The sequence below is a fragment of the Rissa tridactyla genome, chromosome 5 (genome assembly GCF_028500815.1).
Source record: "Rissa tridactyla isolate bRisTri1 chromosome 5, bRisTri1.patW.cur.20221130, whole genome shotgun sequence".
Classification (NCBI taxonomy): domain Eukaryota; kingdom Metazoa; phylum Chordata; class Aves; order Charadriiformes; family Laridae; genus Rissa; species Rissa tridactyla.
In genome coordinates this window covers 66,246,569-66,264,639 of record NC_071470.1, presented here as the reverse complement: position 1 = coordinate 66,264,639, position 18,071 = coordinate 66,246,569, and the positions used below count along the sequence as shown (strand labels likewise).

At 37.8% G+C, this 18,071-nt stretch overlaps 1 protein-coding gene across 8 annotated transcripts in view; it reads right to left on the bottom strand.

The window, feature by feature from the left end:
* Positions 1–488: 488 nt before the first annotated feature.
* HSPA4L (heat shock protein family A (Hsp70) member 4 like) overlaps positions 489–18,071 on the bottom strand; it is a 29,176-nt gene continuing 11,593 nt past the window's right edge. For 3 of the 8 annotated variants that reach the window (XM_054203694.1, XM_054203697.1, XM_054203701.1), the window contains 14 exons: positions 17,395–17,639; positions 17,232–17,308; positions 15,883–16,034; positions 15,253–15,359; positions 14,737–14,870; positions 13,341–13,543; positions 11,895–11,942; positions 10,637–10,738; positions 10,007–10,144; positions 9,030–9,155; positions 7,770–7,877; positions 6,542–6,661; positions 5,934–6,095; positions 489–5,503 (listed from right to left, as the gene is read on the bottom strand). In XM_054203694.1, the coding sequence (XP_054059669.1) occupies positions 5,309–5,503; positions 5,934–6,095; positions 6,542–6,661; positions 7,770–7,877; positions 9,030–9,155; positions 10,007–10,144; positions 10,637–10,738; positions 11,895–11,942; positions 13,341–13,543; positions 14,737–14,870; positions 15,253–15,359; positions 15,883–16,034; positions 17,232–17,308; positions 17,395–17,639 (1,917 nt within the window). In that variant the 3' untranslated portion in view covers positions 489–5,308. The remainder of the gene's footprint in view (positions 5,504–5,933; positions 6,096–6,541; positions 6,662–7,769; positions 7,878–9,029; positions 9,156–10,006; positions 10,145–10,636; positions 10,739–11,894; positions 11,943–13,340; positions 13,544–14,736; positions 14,871–15,252; positions 15,360–15,882; positions 16,035–17,231; positions 17,309–17,394; positions 17,640–18,071) is intronic. The other 5 variants (XM_054203696.1, XM_054203699.1, XM_054203695.1 and 2 more) reach the window with 3 other exon arrangements.

The window sequence follows — 18,071 nt, the reverse complement described above, 5'->3', positions numbered from 1 at the left end:
CTGCTCCATTTCAGGATATTCTCAGAGAACCAACAATGCCCAAAGCCATCAACTTCCCCATGCAGTTCAAGACGCAGGAAAACTACTTTGAACTTGTTTGTATGTTGCAATAAATCACTTGTGAGAGATTAATTACTTGAAATTTCGCAATTTGTGCTCAGCCAAATGCACAAATGTGCCCGCAGATGTGAAAATGACTGCAGCTCCCGATAGACAAAGCAGTACGATGTTTGGGCTGCAGCTGCGAGGAGTCACGGTGTTCCCAGGTAACTCAGCTGGTGAAGTCTGTCAGCAGAAGCCACAGCTGCCTGGGACAGAGAAGCATGAGAGAAACCACACCTGACTACGGAAGCAGGACAGGGTGAGCCTCCAAAAACGCCTATTTTCTACCTGTGGTCTTTTGGACAAACATACATTCTATCAAGCCATGACATCAGACAAAGCTTCTTTTAAGAACACGGATGTAAAAATGAGGTCTTGGGTGTTCATTTATGGTTCAAGTAGCAGTTTATATATTTATTATAATTATACACAACCTTGACAATCTATATTGCCATTCAAAAATAAATTGAAGTATTGTCAATTTGCACATGATCTGTCACTAGTAAGAATCCCATTTACATACATAGTAAACAATTTGCATACTTAAAACACTGCTTTAAATTCTAACACTCCCATCTCTTCCCGCTCCCCCCCCCATCCTGTGGAGATATGTTTCGACTATGTAAACAAACTTTTCCAACTATGCAACATTCAGGGACTACCACCTTTTTTTATTAATTTAATTAAACCATTTCAGCATTTTGTAGAGGTGGCCGGTGGGTATAGCTCCTAATTGCATTTTTGTTTAAAATGATTCTTCTTAGATCACATTGCAGTGATTCCCGCTTTTCATCGCTTGATTTATTTCCTTCTGACCAGGAAGATGGAAAACAGGGTTTAATAACTGTATCAGGTAAGTCACATGAGCATGTGCCCAGTTTAGTATTCTGCAATGCTAATAGTCACATTTAGTTGTTTTCACTGTTATTTACATGTGTAATGAGTGTTTGATGTCTTCAAATTCAACTGTGGAAAATTAAGAATTCAGCTAAGAGTCAGCTACCATACACTTTCACTAGGGTGCCAAGTTTGTATTTATACTCCAAATGTTATCTTGGGAGTTGAAATGAAAATTTACAAGACATTAACTGCCTTTTGTTAAGCAACACGTTTTTTACTCTCTCTCTTGCCAGGCAGCTTCTGTATTCTGGTGCCTGAAAGATTAGAAAACTTAGCCTAACAAAAACAAAAAAGGTCTAAGAGGCAACATAATATTCTTCCATCCAGTTAAAGAAAACAGCTAGCGGTAGCTAACGTAAGCATCCTTAGAGCATGACCCATAACTGGGCATCTGGGCTTCACTTTAGAAGGGCTCGCAGAAGTCAGCATATTGAGATGTGGTAACACAAAAATGAAAGCCCTGTTTTGAGAAATGAGGTTCATGAGGACACTAATCTATGGGAATTGAATTTTGCTGCTTTTCCTACAGCAGCTGGTTAGGTGCTTTGAACCAGCAAATGCTTGTTTTCTGAAGTTACACTTAAACATAATCCTTACCGGGAACTCCCCCTAGATACGGAGTATTTGAGAACAGTTAGTACAGGAAGAATCTGTACCAGAGGTTGGAGCTCACGCACTGAGATGTTTCAAAAAATATTAAATAATTTAAAATGCTTAAGATACAAAGGAATCTTATCAACAGAGAGACTGGATGCTTTAGATCAACAATTTTAAGAGAAGAATGAAGAACTCCACGCTACAGCTGAGAGCAGCGGTACCCTCCGGCTGCCCACCGGGCACACAGAATGCTGCAGGGGCAGACCTGCATGCTTCAGAAGTAGCACCGCAGTCACTGCGGTTCTCCCTCCAGTAAGGGCACCTTCGCCCTGATTCCACCACCTTGCCTGGTGAAACCAAGTGGTTACGCAGGTTAGGTACTTCACCCAAATGGCTTGGAGGATTTGGGATCCAACCGCCTACTGTAAGTTTTGCAAGATGCCCCAAAGGCAGTGTTTAAATAGTAAAAGGAAGACACTGCCAGAAGCAAACAAGGGAGAGGATTCTTCATTCAAATTCAGACCAAACAAGGCAGGCAGCTGTACCAGGTTATCTTATTCTGTAGCATCCTTCTCAGTTTAAAGAAGGAAGAGTATGAAAGTTTAACTTAAAGGGATTGTTAAAAATCTCTTTGTGTAACATCTGAATGAAGTTCCATGAAAATCCCAAAGGTTAAACTACTGTAATAAGAGATATGGAAAGGAAGCCATGATCAGTTGTAAAACTGCTAGTAGCAACTTAGTCTAATAAAGCAAATTAAAGCCATTTCTTGAGCAAGTCCATTGATGTTCAAGACAGGAGCATCAGTCCTCTTTAAAGAACAGAAGAAAGCTGTTACTAGTAAAATAGAACGAACTATTTATGCTGTTCTGTAACTAAACTTTTACATGAAGTTGTAGACTGTGATTAACAAAACTTTTTTATTGTTTTTAAAACAAAACTCTACTGCCTTTACAAATATAGTGTTGCTTCCTGTTTTTTCTTTTTGTGGAATGGATGGAACACTTTCAAACTTTAGAAATGTATCTTGCCCTCCACAGAAAGTCTCAAATAAGACATTAGCAACAAATACCTGTTTTTAAAATATACAAGATGCAGAGTGGTGTACTACTGTTGGTTCCCTAACAAAACTTGTTATTTTCTGTTGCAAGATACTAATTCTGGTAGCCACAGGGTAACTTGTTGAGCCCAATGCACAAAACCTCATCTTCCAGTTGTGCATTGTTTATATAAGCACTTGAGAACATTAAATCTGCATCCTGGTAAAATTTCCTCTTTGTAACAGAGAACAGAGTCATATGCTCACGTAATGTGAAGCTCACTGTGAAAAGAATAATTTTGCCCTTCCAAACGGGATTCCTAACGTGTACATATCAGCAACTAGTTGCTATCAGCAGCCTGGGGGTAGCATTCCTCCGCACCAGGGATCTAGAGACAGAGCAGATGCACAGCAAAAAAACCAACCTATTCTAGTAAGAAAACCTTACTACAATTGCTTGTCTTAACTGTATCTGCTTTTAAGCCTTTATACATAAAAATTGCCTCAGACGTTTGTAATGTAATATTAAGTATCTGATGACCATGAGCAGAAGACTTTCTGTTCTTACACATGACCTTTTAGCAACTGGAGATTTGCACTGTTTGAGCTCTTCTACCAGGTATCAGGAAGTCTACTAGACAAATTAATGTGTAGATGGCTTTTAGGAAGCCAATACTTAAGAATGCTACTCATTACACTGCTGTGGTAAAGCTGTTAAGATATTCCTGATGTTAAAGCCTATGGGACCAAAGCTAGCTCAGTCACGTACTGACGTAAACTTAGGACAACTGAACCCCCTCAGTGCCAAAGATGTGTGACTACAGTGGCAGAATTCAAGACTGAGGTTGCAGAGTAGCTGCAGCTCTTCAAGGTCACTCAGTTTTTGTTCAAGGGCTTTAAATATGTAAACTCAAGGTGCCAAACCATCCACAACCGATTGTGTAGAGGAGGAACAGTAGAGCAAAGTAATGTGCATCTCAGTCATTTGATGTCAGTCATGAAGATACAATTCTAGCACTTGAACTAGTTTAGCAGGTTTGTATACAGGTGTAAGTGATGCTTTCTTTTTCTGTGAAGATACTTGAGAACATAGTTCACCTCCACCAACTCCAGCCTGAGTCATGGACTACTTACTCTCTTTGTAGCATGCGCAGTGGTGGAACATGAAGGGCGTGGTTGGAGATAAAATGTCTGCCAAAGCCAGAAACAAGAGCATGACCCTTGTTCACAGGCTTGTACAGGACAACTGCTGCAGGAATGCCTGATGAACACCTGAATGCATTTCTGCAATGGAATTTAAGTCGAAGTGTTACACTGCAACTAGTCTCACTTTCTTACACTGTCCTGAATGCAAAACCACTTTTCATAGAGCAGCCCATTCCTATCCTGGTAATAGGTGTCTATAATAGAGAGAGTCAAAAGAGAAGTGACTTGCTCTAGCAAGTGCTACAGTACCTCCGTGACTAACAGAAACATTAAAATATAATAACATACTCTGGACCTTGACAATGTCCAAGATGCATCAAAGAAAATAGCGACTCAACTGTGTCATACACTACAGACACTTTCATTAGATCAAGTAAATGACCAAAGATAGTAAGCTATGCAAGTTCATCAAGTAGATTCCATCTTTGGGGTAATAATAACCAGTTTGTAAGCTCTTTTGTTTAGATCCTTGACCAAAAGGTTTATGTGCCGAGGACCAAGGCTTAAAAAAAGCTCTCAGTATTTCTTTCAAGCTTGCAACAAACAGCATTTAAGCAAACTCAAAATCAGGGTGCTAATATCCAGCCCGCACAGCACAATTTCTATTGTTTCTCCTCCCCAGTATAGTATGTGATCAAGATGTAGACTTCATTCAAAACAAAAGAAATAATACATGTGCAATAAGACATTTTCAAAGGCAAGTTATCCAACAGTCCTTGTATATTCTACCCCTTCATACTACTATCATTAGCATCATCCTATTGTAAGCGCAGTACGTTCTGTACAGCGATGTGCACTGAGACCACTCACTTAATTTCAGCAAATGGCAGAGCCATTATACTACCATTTTGGAACTAAGATTGTTAGTGGTATGGGAATCTAAAAAATGTTTAAGCTTGTATTATTCAGCTTATATGAAAAAGACCGTACAATTCTCATGGTACATCAACAAGATGGACTAGTATGCCAACTAACCTCTATTTTAATATTTAAATTATAACAATACAATAACTAGAAAAGGTCAGTGCTTCAAGTGACAAGTTTTGCCACTTCAATTCCAATATTTTTCCAAAATAAAGATGCAATTAGATCTACACTTGAGCATCAGTAGTGCAATACAGTATCCTTTCCTGAATAAAGGAGCTGAGGTTTATCCACAATAAAAGCTTTAAATAAGGTAGATTGTTGCCATTTATATATCAATTCTGTATGTTTGATATAAAATATATTGGGAAAGCTTAAACTGACTTATACAATCTACATTTGGCTAAAGCTCCACATAAGCAGCATCAGTGGAAATGAACATCAGAGTTGTACTTAATATAAAACACTTTCAAAACTACTCAGCAACAAATGACAGAAGATTGGCTAAGAATAACTGAACATCTGAGGTGTGTACCAGACAAAAAGAATGGACCCTGTGGTTACTCGCACTATTTTAATTAAGTGAAAGAAATGCAAGATTTAGTCCACTTCCATTTCTCCAGGTGGTTTGGTCTGCTGAGAATTGTCCTTCGCTGGTTCCGGTTTTGTTTCAGTACCGCTCTGTCCGTTCACTGGTCCATTGTGTTCGCCATTAGCTTTTGACTGAGCATCATTGGGAGGTTCTATCTTCGGTTTGGGCTTGTATATAATGGGATTACAGAAGCTATCCAATTCCTAGTTGTAACAGAAGCGAGAGAGCAAGTTCATTTGGTGGCACAGCGATTACATTAAACTAGAATGTTTCAGGTTCAGAACAACCTTGAATTTAATTTTCAAGGACTGGACTTTTCAATTCTATCGAGTCTAGAAACTTAAAATAAAATCTTTCACTAGCTAAAGAGCTTCCAATCTGCTAAACGCCTGTATAGTAATCCATTTTCTAGCAAGTTAGAATATATAAAGGATATTTTAAAAAGGGTTATTCAGAGGTACTGCTGTAAATCAAAAGTCAGAAATGAACATCAATAAAAGTGCTGCTCCCTCTCTACGGATCTTTTCATAGCTTTAAAATCTCTGCAGGTGTAATATTCTAGCTCAACCCAGAGGCCAAAATCTTGTTAAAGAAAAACTCAGAATGCAACACATAAAATGATTTTTTTTTTACCTTAGATTTTGTCAGTATTTCTGCCACTTTGACAACTGGATCCTGAGTTAGACTTAGTTTGTTCTGGGCATTCATTTTGCTGTTCAACCAATTCATAGCCTCGTTAATGTATTTTTCAACTTTTTCCATCTCAGCAGGATCTAGGTGATCATATTTTTCATCCTAAGGAGAGAGATATTTATATCCTCAATTAATATATGCTTCTCACCCAATGAAGAATTCCATAGACACGTAACAAAACAGGATACCATTGCTACAACCCGATAAAAACCAGTTTTTAGCAAGCATTTAGTATGAAGAATGGTGTAGAACAAGACAGACAGGACATTATTTTTAGACATTTGAAACTTTGATCTTAAGTGCACACTGCTGAAGAGCACATCAGTAATGAAGCTGCAAGGAAAAAAAAAAAGCACCTGAGATTTCCTGTAGTTTAACTAACCCCAATAGATAGTCTTAAAAAAGCTGTTCTCAGGAGCAGAAGCACAACAACCATTTTAAAGCGTCTTAACAGGTAATCCTATAGGATTTCTTTTTAAACACAAAAAACTCTACAGCCAATCTCAAGCACCCAATAATAGTTCATTCCCTAAATAATTTGCTTCTACCTTATTTTTGTATGCTTCTACTGCTTTCATAAGGAGCTGAATCTTCTTTCCCAGTTCATTTAAAACTTTTGGTCTCTCTTCATGTTCCATGTATCTTTCCTGAATAGGCTGTCCAAATTTCTGGAAACATAAGCACAAAGATCTTGATAAAATACAAGTTTACTTCAGTCTGGTCTAAGAATAAAATGTGGCATTGGAAGGAAGGCTGCCTCTAACTCCTTTTCTCATCCATTCAAGAGCTTAGTCTTTGTGTTTCACTTTAGTGCAACCAAAAAAACCCTGTGAGTTTAAACACAGCAGTAGTGCCTGTCCTTATTAGGCTTAGTATTTTGCAGTCATTTTCAGCAAAAAGGAGCATTTGGAACAATGCATTTAGAAGAGAATCGAGACAGGATTTACGTGGATGTTTTAATTTTAAAGTAGTTCATCTGAAAACTCCTAGTTTTATTCATTGTCTGGTTTTTCCTTCTTTTGAATACTGGTGTCCAGGCAAGAAGGCCGCTGCCAGCATCTACACTTCTGTTTCCATCAATTATCCCTCCCTAAAAGAAATCTGACTTCAGAGAAAAAAGCTGGAGCCCAAGAGCTAGAGACATACTTAAGTTTACTGCAAACAGAGTAGCTAGTCATTCACCAGAACTTACATTTTCCCATGAGATTCTTAAAATCTGAAGTATTTAAGCAGGTTTTTTTGTTGTTACTACTCAAATAATACAGTGTAAGCTACTGTTAAAGCAATCTTCAGCCTTTACCATTAGAAATTACACCAAAAAAAATCAGTTTTATGATACAGCTATAGAAGATCACTGAAAACAGGAAAAACAGAGTATCTGTTCTGGAATGTACTTCTGAATACCCAGGAGAGCAGTAAAAGTACTCAACAGTCTCTTCCAGATTGCAGCAAGACTGACAGAAAGTTCCCATAGCAATTTTATTGTCAGTAGTGACAGTCTGCTTCATTTTGACTGTTTTCAAATTAGGAGCACAACTGACATGAAACCAAACTATTTCTAGTTCTAAATATTCTGTTCATTTCATAACTGAACTACATCCAGATACAGCCTGAATGTCCATACTTAAGTTAATGGATTTACAACACTCACATATGGGTAGGCACATACACACATCTCATTAAGGCTTTGCTTTCTTAGCCATATATATTTATACAAACGCTCCCACCACCAAATACGCACATGATTTTTCTAGAAAAAAGTAACTTAAATCTTACTCTTAATTCCTGAAGCTTATCCATGTATACTTGTTTTGGCTGGTCCTCTCCATCTTCATAAAGCCAGTTTTCTGTGTCCTCCAACATCAAGGTCAGCTTGTTTGAATCCTGTGAAGCAAGTTAGGGATATTCTAGTTCAGAAGGGAACACAACAAATGAGACTTCTACCACCGGCACAAAGAAGCCTCCCTGCTCAAAACAGACAGTTTTATCAGTTGAAAATATTCAAAGTGATAGTGAAGGAGAATGGTAATTAACAGACTTCAAAGCCAAGATTTTACAGAATGATAAGAGAGGCAGGACAGCCCTACTGATCTGATTTGCAGGTGAAGTTTATGGGAGTTATATAGCTTCAGGATTGGTTTTGTAAGAAAGTACATGCATCTCTTAACATTCTTGCATATTATCTCTACATGGGAAGTTCTGCTTCTCAGGTTCTCTGATAGCAGGATGGAAGAACAGACAAATCTGGACATCTCTATATAGCTGAAGTTAAAATTGTTTTAATTGGACTCTACTGTCTATAAACAAAGATTTTATCTTTAATTATTTAGAAGTAAAGTGCTTATCTATCTCCACAACTTACGCAAGAGATTGTTCTGAAATTGGTACGGGAAAGACAGCCCTTGAGTTTATGCTGGAAGGGCATCTGTACTGCATTGCTGACTTAATGGCCAGGTAATCCAGAGAGACAACCTTAAAACTGCTGCTGGACATTTGTTGTTTCAACTGGTTGCTGGTGTACCACCCACTTTTATTTAGATGGCTGTTGCAGAGAAATGACTACAGGACAAGTGTTTTTTCAATATTGTCTCTGCAAAAGCCCAGCGTACGGCCTTCTTCATCACATTTACTTGGACTTTTAAGTGGGGAAAGAATCATTTTTCTAAATTAATGAAATTAGACAATAAAACACAGAGCTACAGACACACTTTTTTTGCTCATTTTGATGTTATTCCTACCCACTCCCACAATTTAGAAGCCCATGGTGACCTGTCCTGCTTTCCTACCCCCACCAGAGGATTTTTACTTTCTGCCTGCATCCTGAATCTTTCCTTGCTGCCGAGAAACTTCTCGGACAATAAAGAACTCTGCATGCCAGATGTAAGTGAAGTTCAAACCACACTTCTGTGAAGTTAATCCATTTCATATTCTGAAACAAGTACAAGAGACCCCTGCAGCCTCCACGTAGCCCACAATCAAAATTTATAAATACAGAGGAATTTTTTACAACAGTTGAAACACACAGGTGAGTCTTACTTCTTCAGTGATAAATTTCTCAAAGACTCCACACAGTTTGTCTCTGAAGTCATACACGTATTCTTCAACAGCATTCTTAGCATCATTTCTTTCTTTTTCAAGCTTGTCTTGCATCATCATCTTCCCCTACGGTGCAGAAAAGCTTATTTAAAACAAAGCATTTTAAGTGTCAAGCTTAATGATTACTTTTTTGAAACTGTACCACAGAACTTTGCAGAAGTCTGCTAATTCACAATTACTAATTAAAATTTTCACCTTTTTAAGTCATCTTCACTGCAGGCAGAACTGGTACAGGGGAAAAATGAGTTCTTCAACATAAATGGATCAGATATCAATTATGATCTGACCACCAGAGACAGGACTAGAAGTAAAGCAAGTCTTTACTGGTTTGGAATTCACTAGGAATCATTCTGCCCTACGAAAATTATTTCACGCTTTATTCTTCAGGCTGATCATTGTTTAGAGAGAAGCTTATGTTGGTGGGATCTTCACAGACATGGTATCTAGAAAGTTCCCAAGGGATCCACTGAATGGCAGGTTTTCTGTGTGTTGTGATTCTCCCTTGCTGATACAGGACTTGAAGGGCAAAAAATGTGATGTAACTAAGGATACAGCTTCTGCAAAGCACCAAAAAAACGTGCCACTCCTGACCAGCACTGGGTCACTCAGTAACAATTAGCATTCCTGTAACGTTCTGTGCAGCCTTTACTGGCAATCTTTCCCATTTCCTGTCTAAGAACAGAATGGATGCTTTGGGTAATGACAGCCTAATAGGTCAAATGCAGACAACTGGGTAGTTAAGTCTAGTGAAACTGTTTAATTTCTCAAAAAAACCCCACCAGAATAAAGCCCCTTACAATTAAGGACAAGCCTCCAAGGAATTCTAAATTAGACAGGAAGTTTATAGTTGCAAGTTCTTTCTGGATAATTATCTACAGTGACATTAATTTGAGTGGTCATCTGCTTACGTTGCTTACCTCATTTTCTATATAGCAATTGATAAGATCTTGTCCCAGTTGTCTATAGAGGCTTGCCTGTATAGGTAGGTCAATACTCTTAACTTTTGCTTTAGCCTTTGGCTGGGCTGGATGATCTTGCTTGTCTCCAGAAGCAGCCTATAAAAAGATTTACGCTATTAAGTAACTTGCAAGAATGGAACTAGTATGACAGCTACAAATAAATCATCCATAAATGAAGCACCTAATTATTCCTCTGCTATTTAGAATCACCACTACCTTAGTTTTGAACCGAACCGGTGCAATTTAATTTCTTTAAACACAATGTGAAGAACTACTGGGGAAACCTGTTCAAAAGCTAAAGGCACAACATACTCTTCTTCATCATGCTTCCAAAGTTTTTCCTTAGATCCCGTCTTCACTATAAAACTATGTTAAAAGAAACTTACTTCAAAGTCTCAATCATATACTATGTTGAAAATGGAAATGCTAAAGTTGTATTCCTAACTTAACCATTTCAATATAGCTGCACTCCCCTAACTACAGTCCCATGTTTGCAACTAGTAACATTAATGACTTTGAGAATACTGTGCAAAAAAAAAAGTCTAAGGGAAGCAACATTACATTTCCTTATCAATACTGAATACGAACTTTTGTTTCGGTTCCTGCATTTTCAGTTTCCTCATCTGCTTGATTCTGTTGTTCAGCTTGATTTTTCTGAACACCTTCATCTTGATCAACCTGCATTTTATCCTAGGAAAAGAGTTACATATCTGAATGCAAAGGTTTGCTGTATGATTTAAGACTGACATCCATTACAGCAGAATACAGATACTATAAGGACTTATGAATCATTCTTAAGAATTTTTGAATCACCATGTTTAAACAGGCATTTGATACAGTACTTGTATTCGTATCTCGCTCAAATTAAATGGACATTCTGTTCTGCCTGTCCCCCTTGAAATAATGTTGCCATCGGTCCCCATTAAAGAATTACACTAACCCCTGTGAATACTCACTTCATTTTAAATTAGAAATAAATACATATAAAATGTATGTGAAGAACATTATCTAGAAACACACCACCAACACAGGCAATAACGACAGGTTCTCTATGGAACAGCCAGAACTTCAACCTCATATGATTTTTCACCTAAACTGTAAAATTCGTATTCCAAAGTAATTTAGTCATCGTAATTGCTACCTGCATCTGCCTCATAGGACCACAGAAATTAGTTTCTGTAGTAGCCTCTTGGAGCACGTGAACAACTGTCTTCCCTCCCTGCCACCCAAAATTAAGAAAGTTTCACTTAAATTTATCTGTAAGTTCGCCTATGCCTTATTTTAAATTTAAGTATCTTAAAGACACCACTAATTACTAGTGCTGATCACTTGATTTAGTTTAAATAATACAATTCCTTGTCATAATTGAAAACAACTTTTAATAACATAGTAATGGATAAGTCTAAAGCTTTCAGGGTGACTGCAATACTTGGACATCCAGAGCACCAATAAGTAACAAGCTGTAGCTGAGGTCTGAAAGGTCTAAGATTACTTCCATTACAAGGAAGTAAGATTCCTGGATTCAAAAACTACATACACGTATAAAATAATTTACTGTTAGTTCTGCGAAATACAAGAAAAAGTTATTTAAGGATTTCAAACTCTAGCACAGGTGCGTATATTGCAGTTTAGGTATGTTAATTGATTCAGCAGTTTTTAATGATAGAAGTTGAAATCAAGAAGGCTACTTTTACCTAATTTAAGTTTTGTCACTTCAGAGTAGAAAAAAAAAATCCTCATTTATTGTTCTTACTGTTCACACAGAAAAGGCAACAACTGGAAGGAACTGTTTTGCCTACACAGAAAAGCTAGAGGCGGGGAAATAATACACATATACACCACAAACCTCCTCCTCAGAGTCGAGGGTATCATCCTCAATAGTGAGAGGTAATTGCTGACAAGCACCATTGTAAAACAGGAGATGCATTAGATGAATGGCAGTACTACAAATTGAAAGCCTGAAGATGGAAGTGGTTACTCTCATACTGAACACAGCGTACTCATCTTCCTGCCCTCCTCAGGCAGCACACCTATTACACTAAGTGCCAGCTACGCCACTTTCAACTGGGTTCTGCTTGCATACAAACATCAGATGCAGAGCACTTGTCCACAAGGAACTGCGTCATGTTTGGTATTTCAAATATGCTCAAATTCCTGGAAAGCAGTATAATATTTAAGGAGTTGCTTGTATCATTTATGTAATGCTCACTGTGTAACCACTTGCTCCAATTCTTGTAGTATATTCAACTAAAGTGGGACAAGCTGCCCAAGACAAATTTGAAGAGATAATGACAGGAAATGCATTCACCCCTTCCTCTAAATAAAGCTGCTGTTTGCTTTCTGTCCAGCCTTACTCCCTAAGGAAACCCTCCCTCAGTGTGCCTGACAGCCTGGGAGACCTGTCACTGCCGAGCACTTTGCAATCTCAGAAAGAGCAGGAGTCTGAAGTGACAGCTTGCCCGCTCCTTTATCCTCTTTTTCTCTATGCTATCATCTCTCTCCCCTGTGAGCTGTGACATAACCAAAATCCCAAGCTTCATAAGGGCACAAGCAAAAAAGAAAGGCTGCCGAGACCAGCGCTGGTGTGCCGTTCCCAGCTGCAAAGTGCTCCCTGGCACCCACTCCTCAACTCCATAGCGTCAAATGTAATAGCTGCACCTCACTGCTCTCAGTGATCTACTTCCAGGATGCAGGGCACTACCAAAAAAGTTGATCCTCCTTGCACTAGAATGAGAGAACATCATTTCATTAATTTCTCAGTATTAATGACAGAGCTTTTGCACATTTATTTCCAGTAATTTTCCCATATGGGCTTTCAAGCCAGTTTGTACGAGCTGCCAACACTGAAGTATATAAATAAGTGCCCTTAGTTAAAGAATGTTTATGAAGAACAAATTTTTCATATATAAAGAAATACCATATCTCTCTTACTCAATGAAAATGTAGTACTTGAGGAAAAGAACCCCAAACTTTAATGAGATCTGTTGACAAATGAATTGTAAACATGTTGCCATTTGACAGCAACACTAGATAATGCTAAGACTAGTAGAGATATGGTAAAAGAACAATGAAAAAATTAAAGCTTTCTTTAGAATCTGGTTTTACATTCTTTTTTGCTTTCTTAGTGCCACATGTCACCGTGGACAGACATGAAGAAATGTGTTACATAACTGAAGAAGTCATTTAAGGGTGGAGAAGTAGTAATTGTCAAAAGCTATACAGTATGATTTAATCTCCAATTATCGACTATGTCAAAATTACAAGGAGCGCAGATATTTACAAGTTTACATACCAGCTCATCATCTCTGCCTTGGTTCTTACTTGATGATTCAGTGTCCATGGGTGTGTCGTTCTGATCTCCCTCTATGTTCTGCTTCTCTATTATAGAAGCATTAGCCACGCTGAAAAGGCCATGAATATTGACGCGCACTTTAACCTTCACTTTGGAATTGTCGCCATCATGTTGGGGACCAACATTCTGAATAGTGAAACGCCCTTGAAAAAACAAAGATGGTTTTAATTGTTGTTCCAAAAAATAACGAAAGAGGAAAAAAAGATATAAAATACATTCCTTGAAGGGTGTTAATTTAAATAGCAGCTTCATGTAACTTAAATAAACTATTTGTAAATAGTTGTCAATTCTACTGTCAATTAGAATTAGCTGTCAATTCTACAATGTAAGCCGCAGCTAAACTAAAACCTGTTTCCCCCGTAAGATGTTTTTGCTTTATCTGTCAAGTCAAGATAACACATTATTAGGTGTTCTACTTCTCTGTTGCCTTCTCTAACCATCACACTAGAGAAATTACTCTGATTCATCTCGAATGGTTTCTTTCATCCACATAACTCAAACTTTACACTGAAAAATAAAATGTTAACAGAGATAAAAGATTCTATTTGAATTTGGTAATGTGAATGCACTAGAAATTTTGGAGAACGAACAGTGCTTATCAAGGCTTCTGGAAGCATTGAGGTTGATACTTTATTTTCCAACTTGCTGGAAATTTGAGTGTAAGCGATGCAGACTGTGCACATGTAAAGGAGAATATTCTTTCCTGGAGATGACAGCCTTCTTGCATAGACAGCTAAATAGGTAGCACCAGGTTTATATCGGATTTGTAAATCAGGAAATAAAATTGTTAATTAAAGATCCTGAGGAGTCTCCTAACTGCAAGTAAAGTAGTATAAGCTACCAGGAAACTTAGTCATACCATCTAATGCTTTAGATTCTACTACAGATGCTTAAGTTCAGGAAATGCCTATCTTGTATGTTCTCAGATTAACAGAAAAAGGCATGACAGATACCTGTCTGGACAGATAACTGTCTAGTTCTCACAGGTCTTTTGATACAATTCTCTGAAAAATCCAGGCTGGCAGGCACATAAGGTCCTTATCCGTATTACAGAGGTTGAAAGAACCAGACAATAGAGCACTAAAGTCTTTGTACCGAAGTTTTTTTAAGCATTCAGAAACAGTGAAGACAGATAGAAAGTACGGTGGTTTTTTTTTTTTTTTGGAACTGCCAAAAGATGTCAATACTGTTTGATCACTGCTGCTAAACCAAGATGACTGCGCTGAGCCTTTCTGAACCTAGGAAATATGGAAGTGACATACCTTAAAAAAAGGAGAACCACTTTTCCCATTATCAACAGGAGTTGGGTATAGGGGTTTTATTCACATGTCCTTACCTATTCTGGAATCAGGATAAGGCACTTCATGTGGATGGGTATAGTAAGCTTCCAGGTCAAAAGGCTCTTTCTTGTGGAAAGTAATTACTTTTGAGAATGGAGCAGCATGGTTCTTACTGAAGACTTCACACTCCCTACAGCAGTAAAATATTAAGTAAGGTTAAACCACTGAGCATAACGTAATGGATAATCAAACTCAACATGCATTAATGATCAGCAACCCTGCTAACCAAGCAGCTAAATAATTTAGTTTAAGTCAGTTTATGACAAGAGTTGCAGGTTGAAGGCCTGTAGGTCTCAAAGCTGCACTATGCATTCTAAGTCACACTTCTCAAAAATTAAGCAACTTCACACCAACGTTTTTTAATTAAATGTGTTTCCAATTATTAAGCAGCAATCAGAAATCAAGAGGTATAATGCAAAATAAGAAAATTAGAACTTGAAAAACTCCCATAGCTCAACATTTTTGTTTATATACACAAACAGACACTTCTTTGTAGGCACCATACAACTTACCCTGTTCCTTCTTCATAAGATGATTTCCATCTTAACGTTATGGAATAAGGAACAACATCTGTGATGGAAAATTCTCGTACTTTAAAAGCTGGGGAAAGAATTGCACACTAGAAAACAAGACCAAAATTTTATTATATCCATGTAGTCAAATAAACAGCAATCACAGTAATTAATACCTAAGTGCAAAAAGGCTACAAATCATATATGATAAGCAGGACATGGAGGTCCTGCTTATCACATAATTTTTAACGTAAACGTCCTATGCTTAGTAGAAACCTAATTGAACTGAAAGACTTAAATAAATTATAGCAACAGATGCTACTTCCCCAGTGATTGTCAGAAAAGATACCCAGCAGAGCTTCCAAATGATGACACAGAAGTGGAACAGTGCAATTTGGGTCATCTCATTTAACAGGTCTCTAACAAGTCCATCCTTACAACATGACACAGCAGCAAATTACCGAATGCAATACACTCATTTCTGACATGGTCACTGTCACCAACTGCTGAATGAGTAAGTAAGACTCTACATCTTGTTTCCACTATAGTACCTTTTGCTTTCGGTTAGTTGCATTTCATTAGTACATGATGTTAAAGAAGCAATACTGAAGTTAATTTCAATAACTATACCTGCAAGGCACAGCCTCTTGCAACAGCTTCATCAGCATTTAGCGTGGTGCTTATCTCTTTACAGAAAAAGTTAGAGATCTGTTCCTTCACTGCTGGAATTCTAGTGGCCCCACCTACTATTTCTATACTGTAGATATCTTCACGCTGAAGTTCTAGAAAAGAGAGTACATGGCCTTAAGTTATCATCAAGATATCAAAAAGTGTCTTTGGACAACCAAAAAAACCCAGATAAAAGCATTCTCTTATTATCTAGACACTGTGACAAGTACTGAATATATTCACCGGCCTACAAGATCTTTAAAACCAGATTTTTCATGATGTGTCCTATTCAAACTCTTTGTCCCTCCTGCAGGATACAGAGTTTTCTAGTTGTGTAATCCTGGAAAATGCAGAAGCCAACCATCAATGAGGACAGCTGTTCCTTAAAACTCATTGTCCATGTGCACCCCCTTTCTGGTGTGCACAAACGCAATTGGGTTTTCTTTGGCAGCCCTGCGCTACTGGACAATACCTCACCCCTCCCAAACAGGAACAAAATGAAACCCAAATATACTGCATTTTATATTTGGTCCAATTTTGGTTCCCAATAAGGAAACCCTTAATTAAAATATATAAGAAATATTAGACTGTGCTTGCAGGGTAACTTTTTAATTCTGAATTCAAGATACGTGTATAAAGTGATCTCAAACAACTGTCAATCCTTGAACAGCTCTGCCCAACAGTTACTCAGGTTCTTACTTCCTGTATTAGCTATCTAGCCAAGTCACAAGATAAGCAGAATTCTTCCCTTTCTTTTAGTTGAAGATGCTGGAATTAGGGGTAAAACCTTTTCCTGTGAAAGTCTAATTCTCTACTTTATACTACATTAGGCAAAAAAAAATTAAATTGTTATTTGCACATGCTTTAGATAATTTATTTTAAGAATATACTGCCAAATTCTCAGGTCAGTGAGGACATGTACGTATCACATATGGAACAGGCTGGCCAGACAGCTGCAGTAGAGAATAATAAGTTTTTTCCCATTATGGTTTTGGTTTGGTGGTTTTGCGTTTTTTTTTTTAAATACAGTAATCTTTCAGAGCGCCAACCTCTTCCATTACACAGGGTGAATGAGGGTCAATAAACCAAGGTTGCAGAGTGGTATGTGCATGAAATGAGGCAGGAATGGGATCATGCATACATGACAAGCATATGAATGGAACTTACATTTAACTTTTCAGTACTTAGCTTTGCAATTCTAATAAATACAAAAATATATTAAAAAGATAATCATTAAAGAGATCTAGGATAACTGGATTACTAGTTACTTTCTTGAACCAAAAGCAGTACCTAAATTAACTCCTACTTACTAGCTTGTTCCATGGCTGCTCTTAGAGGAGGTTCCACTCTGGACAGAAGGGCAGCACACAATTGCTCAAACTGAGCTCTGCAGGAACAGGGAAAGTGTTTCATGTTACAGGACAGCTTAGAGACCACGCTTCACTGCACTTCAGTGGAAATAACACCCAGTACCTGTTCATCTTACTGGAGACGTCAAGGTCATTCATGAAGCACTCAATATTGAGTGGAAGGTCAGAAGCATTTGCACTCATAAGCTTCTTTAGTTTTTCACACTCCTGATACAATCGTAGCAGCGCTCGGGGATTCTCTTTTACGTTCAGTTTGTATTTTGTCTTAAATTCTTCAGAGAAGTAGTCTACCAAAGCCTCATCAAAATTCCTACCACCTACAAAAGGGTCAAAGGTAGTAGCCAAGACCTGCACAGAAGTGAAAGAACAAAGATTAGAAGTTGTTAGACAATGTTTTTTGGATATAGGGATAGCTTTCATACAGACACTAGCCTTCTAAGGTAAGACCTTTAAAAACAAGTTTGATATGGGGAATATTCTTTGTGGTTTGCTCACCATCTTCTATGCAGCTGTCAGATAGAACAACTGGAAAAGATCACTCCTCAATTACTTAGTTTCTGCCCTCCCCAAATAAAATACTATCAATCACATTTACTATGCTATTTCCCACCCTGCTGCAGCCCCTACTCAGCTTACTAGCTCACTAAAGAAAAGGCAGACTAGGATAGGTACTTTGTCATGCTCTTACTAGTTTCGTGTCATTTACTCAAAACAGAAAAACTTGCTATCATCTTCCATATGACTTCAGATGACTACATTTTGCTACCAAAGACAAGTTTA